Consider the following 11,250-nt stretch of genomic DNA (forward strand, 5'->3'; position numbering starts at 1 on the left):
AGCCCAGCACCCAATTACAAAGCAGGCCACTTCAAGGTTAGTTCTGGCCAGCACACTAAATTTTACATCTACATTGGAGGGGGGGGGGGAGAAAGGGGGACACTCCTAATGCTTCAGAGCAAAAAAGGGTGCTTGTGGTCAGTTTCCTAGAAGGATCTCGGAAAATAGCTGCACAAAACTCAGAAGCTTAGAACTATGCACTTTCCACCCAGGAAACAGACCTACTTTAACAAAGAGTTAAAAGTCGAGTAATAGGCTAGAAAAATGAGCAGACAACAAAAAAGTTTTCTGACCATTGAAAGTTATTATGGTGTCAAGGAGGACCAAAACACACACTCAGAAGATGACAACAAAGTCAAAATTCCTAAATCCAAAGTCTTCAAGAAAAATAAGAAATAATAAGCAAGAAAAAACAAGCAAATGGAAACTAATAAATTTATGAGAAATCAAGATACAATAAAACAAACCAAAAAGAAAAAAAAAAAGAAAAAATAGGGGAAAATGTGAAATATCTCATTGGAAAAACAACTGACTTGGAAAATAGATCTAGGAGAGATAATTTTAAAATTATTGGTCTAACTGAAAGTCATGATCAGAAAAAGAACCTGGACATCACTTTCAAGAAATTATCAAAGAAAATTGTCCTGATATTCTAAAACTAAGGGGTAAAATAGAAATTGAAAGAATCCACCGATCACCTCCTGAAAGAGATCCCAAAAAAAATATATTTTGTCCTCGCCTCTTCCTTATAGAAATACCTTGATTATTATTAAGTTCACTTTCAACATAAAACTTTTTCCTGATTCCTTCAACCATTAGTGATATATTTACACTTTTATATAATATAGACATACATATATACTAAGGAAGGGAGAGGGGAAGAGAGACAGAGAAACAGACAGAAAGAGAGAGACACACAGAGAGAGAGACAGAGAGAGAGAGAGTTTCTTATCCTGATAGAATGTAATCTTGTCGAGACTAGGAATAATTTTGGCTTTTTACTCTGGTCAGTAAATAAAAAGATGCTTGTTGACTGTTGATTAAATCTCTGACTCTCTTGTCCTACGCCTATACCTGTTGCCAGAGTCCAAGCCTAAATTATTTCTACAAACCAGTTTGCTCTGTTTTCTGGAAGAAGTCACACCAATTACAAATTTATGCTATAGTGAAGTGGGTCTGTTACAATAGTCTTGTGATGAAGAGAGCCATCTGCACCCAGAGAGAGGACCGTGGGGATTGAGTATGAATCACAATATAGTATTTTCACTTTTGTTGTTGTTGTTTTCTTTCTCATTTTTTCCTTTTTGATCTGATTTTTCTTGTGCAGCATAAATAATTGTAGAAATGTGTATAGAAGAAATTGCAAGTTTAACATATATTGGATTACTTACCATCTAGGGAATGGGGTGGAGGAAAAGAAGGGGAAAAATTGGAATACAAAATTTTGCAAGAACGAATGCTGAAAATTATCTATGCATATGTTTTAAAAATAAAAAGCTTTAATTAAAAAGAGAAAATTAAAAATTTTTTGTTATCAAATCTCAACAGCAGCAAGGCATTACTTTTGCTCTTCCCCAATTGATTTCATTCCCCACTGTAGCTGTCCCAAACCTTTAAATTACTTTCTCAAATCTCTCATACTCTTTTATCAAAGGACCTTCCCTTAATTTTTTCAAAGAAAACAGAAGCTGTTCATTCACAATGAACTCCCTCCTCTCTCTTTCAGTATATCTCAAAAGCCCTTGACATCTCCCATTTTCATTTCATATACTTTTGATAAAGATGGTTCTTCTCACCAAACCAACTCATATATATATAGGCGGAGAACAAATCCAGGACTGAAAATTTTTTTAGAAAGTTTATTGTCATCCAGTGCAAGAAGCAGGGGTTGGGAGAGGAGGGAGTAAGTTTTACTTTGTATACAGTTCAAAGGAGTAAGGAAACAGTAGCTAATTGGCCAGCACAGAAGCAGTTTCTAATAAGATACATCTATTGTTTGAGATGTGTAATGAGAGGAAACTCCTTATATTCCTTGTATCAATATTCAGTTCTAACTTCTCTAGAAGATTTTTGTTTGTTCTGTTTTTTTTTTTTTTTTTTTTTGTTTGCTTGGGGGGAGAGTCAACATAACCTGAAGTCCTGAGTTAAGCTTTAAGCTAATCAGAGCTCTAAACATTAAGTCTGGACTCAAAAGCAGGGTACACACAAAGCTGTTATTATTGTTGTTTCCCCTTGGTTCTCCAAGAGGACCATGACATCAGGGAAGTGATGCCATGACATGCAAATGAATTGGATTTAAGTGAGGAAAGGTTGTACAAGGTCACCTGCCTCACTTTCCTCTCCAGAATCATCTGGGTCCAGTGGGCAGATGTAGATCAGGAAGACTGGAGATGGCCCTAGAAGAAATGGATGAAAACCTTGACCTTTTTAAGCTAAGGTCTTCCACAGGTCTCACTTTGACTGAGGTCATACCCATTCAGTGTTTAAGGCTAGGTAGCAATTGAGGGAAAGAATGAATCTCTTCTTTAGTCTAGTTCAAAGAAATCCAAATAAACAAATGAACATGGGAGGGACAGACCTCCAGGGTTTCTGGCTGAAGCAGAAATGACTGTTATATTCAATCTGAGTCAATCAGGACCTAAAACCTAAAATGTTGGTGCCAATTAGAATCAGATTGCTTTTGGTTTAAGGCCAGATCCTTAAGAAAGAAATCAAGCCAGTATTGTAAATCCAAAGTATCTTGGGAGGGTTCAGAGGTGCAAAAGAGAGGGAAAAATAGATTGTAAGGGCATTTATGGGTAAGGGCATGATACCCTATATGGGCAAAAGGAGGAAGAAAAAAAGGGAGGGAAGAAGGAAGGTGGTTGTTTGTCCTTCATTCATGAAGACCACCATGAAATCAGGGAGGTGATGCTGACATGAAAGTGAGTTGGATGTGAGGGAGGGAGGGCTATGCAAGAGCACCTGCCTCACTTTCCCCTCCAGGGTCAGTCATCTGGATCCAGTGGCAAGATATAGATCAAGACTACTAGAGATGGAAGGAAAGGCACTAACAGCTGGAGCATTCAGGAAATGCCTCCTATGAGTGATTTTTGAACTGAATCTTAAAGAAAGCAAGGGAACTTGGAGGTGGAAGTAAGGAAAGAATTTCAGCCATAGGGATCACCTGTTATAAAGAAGAGAGAGACAATGCAATAATTCAAGGAATTCAATAAATTTGATATAAAAAATGCCAATCAAATGTGGAGAATGTGGATCGAAGGATAGTATTTTCATTTTTGTTCCTTCTTTCTCATTTTTTTTTCCTGCTTTTGGTCTGATTTTTCTTGCACGTGACAAATATGGAAATGTTTTTATAGGATTTCACATATTTAACCTATATCAGATTGCTTGCTGAATTGGAGACTGGGGGAGGTAAGGAAAGGAGGGAGAAAAATTTAGAACACAAAGTTTTACAAAAATGAATGTTGAAAACTATCTCAACATGTATTTGGAAAAATAAAATACTATTGGGGAAAAAAAGAAAGATGTAGCATTATAGGTGAGGAACTACAGAGCAGTATGTCTGAACCACAGAGCATATGGAGGGGAGAAATGTGTAAGAAATCTAGAAAAAGTAAGAAGGGCCCAGGTTTTGAAGGGCTAAACTGCCAAACAGAGGAATTCGGGTTTTTAATTCAGGAGAAAATAGTTTACTGAGCTGGGATTAACCCACTAGTATATGAAAAGTACATTAAGTTTTAAAACAAAGTACTATGTGAGATTAGAAGGGGAAAGTTATTGTTGACATTCTAGGCACCAGGGAAAGGTTGGGTAAAGTCATAGAGATGTTGCTAGTCAGGAAGTTACACAGGGGTAAAATACAACTTGGCTGGAACAGACATGGAGAGAACATGAGGTGAGATGAAAAAAGGCAGAAGTATAATGTTGAGTTTTGAATACTAGAAAGAGGAGTTTAAATTTCACTAAGGAGGGAAGAGGGAACCACTGAAGATTTTTGAGAGGGGGATATATAATCAAGTTATTAGGAAGATTATTCTAGTATTCACAAAAGACAAGAGAGGAAAGGATTGAGGAAGGAAAATCTGACAGAAAGCAAAAGAAGCAGAGCAAGTGGATGATGTTTGTGCTTGAGAGGTGCAGAAGAAATTGGGACTGAGATTAGAGGGACATGTTAAGAGTTGCAACTAACTGGATTTGGTGACTGGATATGCAAGGAAAAAAAGCTTAAAAAGCATTCTACTGCCTCGTAAGGCAAACCATCTCATTTTGGGACAACTCAAGAATTTTTTCTGACATCAACCCTAAATTTTTCTCTCTACAACTATACCTATTGCTTATAGTCCTCTGAGGACAAATGGAACAATTTTAACAACTTGATAAAATAGGTGCCGCTGTTATTATACAGATGAAGAGGCTTAGGGATGAATAAGTGTGTGTATATGTGGTGAATTGAAGTCTTTTAAGATGGCATTTCCCAGTCTGCCTAACTTCAACAACTTGTCCCAAACCCATTACCTAAGCTGTGGCTCTTTTCTCAGAGACCTCTGCACAGAGTAGTAGCATGGAAAGATGGGTATGGTTTCTGTTGTACTGGTTTTCATTCTCTATATGGTTAGCACTTAAGTAGACTGTCATAAACCCCACTAAGGTAATGGCTAGACTCCTACAATAAATATTTCTCATCTCTGGGGACATTTTACCTCATTTTACCTCAGCTTGACCAAATAAGTTACCAGTATAGAAATCCAGTCAGGCCCTGACAGGGAGTGACCAAAATCATTTTGGTTTCCTTAAAGCCTCCTGAGACACTTCTCATTTTACCTGCTCATTCTGTGCTAACATCCTCTGACTCTAGACCTGGACCAGGCCTTTCTTCCCAGGCTATCTTAGAGTCTTCGATTTGATCCTTAATGTTAAAGACTCTTTCCCTGCTCCACATTTGGGACTGAAGTAGTTGGTATAAGAGAATGGAAGAGAGGTCTCTGTATTTGCTGCTTACTATTGTAATATACACAAGTTTTTATTGAATTTCAACAACTTAGGGAAACTAATGTAGATGATGTTTAGCTCCAAATTCTATTTGTATGCAACACTGGAGTCAAACATTATGTGACTGTTCTATAATACTGGAAAAAAAAATCTGAAAGCTAGTATGTTAAAGAAATTTCTAGTTTCTTAATTTTGTTACTTTATCAGAGTAACTAAAATGCATCCACTACCCAGGAGCTAATATTAAAATTTAAAATTCTTACTTTTCTTCCTGGGTACCATTTTACTTTGTGACTGTATTTTAAGAAAGCAAGGAAAGATACAGCTTCACTTCATTTTGACAAAAAATTAGAAGCTAAAATTTAGTTAAAATAGTGTTTCTAGATTACTTCTGTCCTCCCAGTCATTCATGAACACACCTGAATTTGTTATTATTATATTAATAGATTTATCAGTGGTTTTATATTCACATTGATTTCTCTATACAAATAATATCAATATTTCTAGGTTCATAAAAATAATTTGAAATTCCCTCAAATCATGAATTTGACACAAAAGACAAAAGAGGGGGGGAAAAGGGGTTTGAATTCAGTCCACTCAAGTGTTTTATTCTTAGGAAAGTGATTTCCAAATTATGAACTTTTAAAATAAATATTTACGTCATGATATTTTACTGATTAGAATTTTATGAATACAAACTACAACTGAAAAAAAACTACTCAAATTATTATTAAATTTACTTTTAAATTAAATGTTAATTACAAAATCTAACATGTTATGGAGCATTTTCTGTAGCTCAAATGAAAGTTTATTTGTATATGACCAACTAAAATAAAATAAAAATTAAATTAAATTAAGAGAACTGCAACCCAACTTAGATGTATTCAGTTCTCTTCAGGAAGGCTCCAATTGTATTATATTTTTAAAAAGAAGTAAATCTCTGAATTCAGCTCAAGCCATTAGGCAACATTTCACCTATTGTGTTAACCTGTAGCTAAGAACTTGTTTGAAAAAAATTTTTTTCCACCTTTAAATGCATAATGTCATGATCAGGCAAATTTATATTTCTATACAAGTTTCAAGAGTATCAAGCAAGACAATGTCATACAATTTTTGGCTACATAACCCTGTCCCGCCTCCGCCTCCCCCCACCCCCAAAGTTTGTACAACAAATTTTAAAAAGATTTCATGGCCTTTCATTCATTTCATCAATTAAGATACACAAAGCAGCATCTTTCTCTATAATCTGGTCTCTTCTGTGACTAGAATTCTCTTGCTGTTCATTCTGTCCAATACAATTTTTGCTGTCATCCATATCTACTGGCTCAGTTTTTAACCTCAATCCTCCTTCTGGATGGGGCAAATCATCAGGTAAAGAAGCCAGGCAATTCTGGATCATTTCAATAACTCGTTCCAAATGCTTCTGAAACCTTTCAGCTGTTTCAAGGCGCTGCCTTTTTTGTACTTCCATCATGACCCTGAGTGTTTCCCTTGCTTGGTGGGGTCGGTACTCATTTATAAGATGATGCACATGAACAAAAAGCAGCTTTAGATCTTCCAGCTTTTCCTCTCGTTTTATGCTTCCAGGACTCCTAATTAAGATATCTAGAAGGTCTAAAAAGTTAATAAGGATAGACATATTTAGTTTTCTTAGTTCTTTCTTATGATCAAACTGCATAGGGTGAAGTCGTTCAATGCCCTGACTTTCCAAAGGGCGGATGATAAGGTCATCACATTGGAACTGGTTGCCGAACATCATATAACTGTCCTTTATTGGAGGTGGCGGCTTAGGAGCAAGACCCTTCCTGATGTTTTCATCTGTATATTCCTTGATGTATTGCATTGGTGGTGGAGGGAGTGCACTCACTTGCTGAGGTTCACCCATTTTGAAAAATCCAAGTACCTACAGACATATAAACAAAGATTAGATCAGTCACAAACTACTTACTGTTTCAATAGGGAAGAATAAAATGTGACATTTAGAGATATCAGTTCAAATTTTTTTTTTTTTTTTAAATATGGGGACCAGAGGAATCTCTTTGATAACCAGATTTTCTTTGTATATAAAGGGGAAAGAGTGATTAAAAAAAAAAAAAGCAGAGGCTTTCTTCTTGGGTTCCTTTTTTAATCAGCCAATCATGATTACCCAACATTCCTGGATCATTTTTTTTTTTTTAAGTTTCCACTCTTCTTTCTAAAATAGTCCATTAAACAACTGAAATAGCAAGGATTCAATCTGAAGCAGAATAACAAATTATCAATATTGACATAATCTTCTCCCTAAATGTTCCCAAAGAAATCCTTAGTCAGAGTGCTCCAAGGTCACAATACAGTTGAACAAAAGTCCTGAAAAGGATTCATTCATTAAAGATATACTGAGCCCCTTATTCTGCACAAAACATTCCTCCTTTAATATGCATCCACCTATATGTAGGGACATGACTGGTTTGAGGGATACAGAGCTATAATCTCTGTTTTCCAAGGGCTTATTTATATTCTAAAAAGAAAATACGAAGTAAACATAATTTAGGGCTGGGCTGCAAATATCAGGAAAAGTCTCATGTGGAAGATGGTGACTAAACCAAACTCTGAAGAGAACTAGGGATTCTAAGAGGCAGAGTAAGAAGGGAATATATTCCAGGTATGGAGCGGATGGAACAGACCAGTTTGGCTGGACTATAAAGTGTGTGAACAGAGATAATATGTTTGGAAAGGCAGGCTAGACCCAAATTATAAAAAGCTTTAAATTGCAGAGGCAGTGGGGCTTATCTGATCCTAGGAACAGGAGGTTAACTGTAGCTCGAGCAGAGTGATTTGATTTCTGCTTTAGGAATATCCCTTTGGTAACTGTGGCAAGAATGAATTGAGAAGGGGAAAAGATACATTTGAAGTAGGAAAGCTAATTAGGAAACTACTGTAATTATCCAGTTAAGAAGCTTGAATAGCAAAACTGGGGGAAAGAGCAGGTGAGAAATGGGATGGATTTGAGGCATGGAAAGAGGAAAAAACTGAGTAGATGGACAAAGGCAGTTCAGAATCATAGAATCATGCATCTTGAGTAGAAAGAGTTTTCAGAAGCCATTTAGGCAATACTTCATTTTATAGGTAGAGAAAAACCCAAGAAAATTAAATGACTTATTCAAGAGCACATACAGCAATGAAGATAACTCAGAGGTTATAAATTTGGTGACCAAAAGTATCTTCAACAAAAATAGGGAAGCAAGTTAAGTTTGGAGAAAAATAATTCTATTTTGGATGTTTGATTTGATTTTATCTACAGAACATCCATGTCAGAAATGTACAATAACCAGCTACTAATTCTAAACTAGAGAATTAAGCTCCCGGATAGAAGACATTTTTAATTTTGTTGTGGTTATTATTGTTCTTTTTACCACAACAGTACCTGGTGACTAGTTCAGTGCTTTGAACATAAAAGGTTCTTAATGATCTCATCAGACACATTATAATGGGACATTCTTTGGGGGAATGGTTGGGACTAGATGGCCACTGAGGTTTCCTCCAAAGCAGAAATTTTCTTGAATCAAAATCCTAGTGATTGAAAAGGGACTAATGAAAGTTATGAAAAAATGGAACACTACATCATCCTTTTTTTTTGTTTTTGTTTGTTTTTAGAATGGGGGATAGAAGTGGAGGTGGCTTTGAACAAGGGTACAGAGAATAATGCAAGCCAGTGTAATTTGAGAGGTAGCGACTGGACTCACCATTAGAATACATAGGCTCAAGGGCTTGGGCTGCCACTAAACATTTGGGTGATCTAGGTCAAGGACTAAAAGATGAAGGCTTAAAGCAAAGCATCTTCAACTAGTAAGGCAAATTTCCTCACTGTCCCTCAAAATAACATACTGACTCTTGTTCCCCTGGCCTGGAATTCCCTATATCCCTACAATTAGTCAAAGAAATCCTATCTAGATAAAGTCCTTCTTCTAAACTACAAGACTGGACACAATGGTGACACCACTATCTTGCAAATTAAAAAACAAAACAATTTAAAAACCTCTAATCCCAACTTGTCTAACTATGTGATCTTGAAAAAGTTGCTTTAACTATTATTAAGCTGAAGTTTCATCGGTAAAAGAAAAGTTTTTCTGTCAAGACAATTAAATATTCTTCACACCGTATAATCATCCCCGGCTTTTTCAAAGACTGTCCACCACACATAGTACGCAATTCCTTGTTACCTACGCCTCTTAGTATCCCAGGCTTACGTCAACACCACCCCTAGTTTTTTCCAGCTGCTAGTGTACCCATACTATCTTCTACACTTAGCATGGAGTTTGTTGGGAAAGGCTTTTGCTGTCTGAAGCCCCAGTGTCTTATGTAATAAACGCTTGTGGATTCGTTTAAACCAGTCCCTATTAAAATAATACCCCGAAGTTGCTTAGCTCTTGGAGCTTTTTCTTTTGCAGAATTAAGAGACATAAAAATAAACATTTCAAAGAATTGAATGTTTTTTTTTTTAATCAAACGATATACCACCGACATAAAATGTTTGAAAACATTAAAGAACCAATATCAACCCACTTTGGCTATTACTACCATCTCTAAAGTCTCCTACCACTCTAAAAATGAGTTCCATTCACAAAAAGTCAACAGGCATTTATTAAGCTGTGCTGAATATGGGAAAATAAATAAAGTTTAAAAAATAAAAAGGAGTTCATTCCCTCTAGGAGTAAGCGATCTCTGAGGGAACACACAAACTATATAGAAACAAGAGGTCCTGGGGAACTGGAGCCAATCCACAGAGGGTGAGCATTCTCTTTGGAAGGCAGGGGAGCAGCTGCTTGTAGAAGTGGATTTTAGATAAGACTTTTTGGGACCGAAGAAGAATGCCGCAGGCGTGGGGAATGAAAATGCACAAAATCACGAAATCTTGTAAGAGCCTCAATTTCCCAAATTGGCAGGGAGAGCCAGCCTCTCAGCAAGGGGTCCTGGGGGTCACCCACGGGAACCGGGGACACACCTCCCTTACCCTCCTTCCCGCACCCGGAGGCCTAGGGGACACTCTCCAGCCTCCCCAGGGGGAGGGGCCTGGACCACCGCACTAGCAAGGGGCGGCGGAGAAGCGGGTAACTGGGGGGAGGTGGGTCGGGGGTGGGGATTTGTTTACAGAACAGGAGGAAAGAGCGAGCACCCAGAAGGTCTTCACAACGGCCAGGAGCCCACAGCTCCACGGGTCCTTTCCACGGCCGGAATCTTATGAAATCCAGCCGAGGAAACACCCGAGAGAGAAAAAATCGTGCCGAGATCCCATATGCCAACCTGAAATTCACACTCACCTCCCACTACGCCAAGAAGCCTCTAAAGCGTCGCGGATAAACCGCGTCTATGGCCGCCGACTTCCGGCCGCTTTAGCCAGGAAGAAGTGGTCCCCTCCCCCCATCTCCCCCTACGGAGCGCGTTCTGATTGGCTGCTGGAGGTGTCCGTTAAAGCACGAACCTTCCCTACATACTTTCTGTTTACGAGCAAGCTCTGCTCGGGTCTTGCCGCGCTCCTACGGTTGCGCATGCTCCTTGCGTCTTTTGCGGGCGTTGAGCGTGGGGAATTTTTCCAGGGAGAGGCAGAAAGGGAACTTTTTGTCGATAATCACAGTTAATATCATGGCTAATATTTAAAATCAGGAAGAAAAATAGTTGGAAAAACAATAGAAAGGAGATCGTTTTGTTTTGTTTTTCCAATTCTATAACAGTAATTGTTCTTCTAGCTCAAGTTTGGGGCACGTTTAACTCATTTGAACTCTATTGAAATCCCGTGAGAGGTGGGTCCTGCAGCAAATATTCTCCCATTTTATAGATGAAAAAAATTGAGAAATTGACTCGCCTGTATTCATACGTTTTGACCTGAGCCTTTTTGACTCCGAAATTAAACAATCTTGTGAATTACAATGTGAAACTTAACGTAGAGATCCCTATAGAAATAGATCACAATTCCTCATATATGTGGTCTGTGCCTAAAAGGCAGAGATGCAGTGGTTCGGTGGGTAGTGCAGGCCCACAGTCAGGAAGACCTGAGTTCAAATGTGACATCAGACACTAACTGGGCACTGGACAAGTTATTCAACCTCAATTTCAAATTTCCTCATTGCCAAAACGAAATTAATAACAGCACCTAACTCCCGAGGTTGTCTTGAGGATCTAATGAGCTCATTATTGTGCCTGACACATAGTAAGCATTACATAAATGTTAGTTTTTATTATATACAATCCAGGAGGCACCATTTCAAAACCCCCAGATGATCC

The 11,250-nt window shown here is 37.8% G+C and overlaps 1 protein-coding gene across 1 annotated transcript; it reads right to left on the reverse strand.

The window, feature by feature from the left end:
• Positions 1–5,573: 5,573 nt before the first annotated feature.
• MED7 (mediator complex subunit 7) lies at positions 5,574–10,350 on the reverse strand. The gene is made up of 2 exons (XM_051978793.1): positions 10,290–10,350; positions 5,574–6,895 (listed from the first exon to the last, which is right to left on the reverse strand). Exon 2 carries the CDS (start codon positions 6,875–6,877, stop codon positions 6,179–6,181), a length of 699 nt encoding a protein of 232 aa, XP_051834753.1. The 5' UTR covers positions 6,878–6,895; positions 10,290–10,350; the 3' UTR covers positions 5,574–6,178.
• Positions 10,351–11,250: the final 900 nt, after the last annotated feature.

The sequence above is a fragment of the Antechinus flavipes genome, chromosome 2 (genome assembly GCF_016432865.1).
Source record: "Antechinus flavipes isolate AdamAnt ecotype Samford, QLD, Australia chromosome 2, AdamAnt_v2, whole genome shotgun sequence".
Lineage (NCBI taxonomy): Eukaryota > Metazoa > Chordata > Mammalia > Dasyuromorphia > Dasyuridae > Antechinus > Antechinus flavipes.

Coding starts and splice junctions, on each gene's coding strand:
- MED7 (XM_051978793.1), bottom strand. CDS start 6,877: ATGGGTGAACCTCAGCAAGTGAGTGCACTCCCTCCACCACCAATGCAA.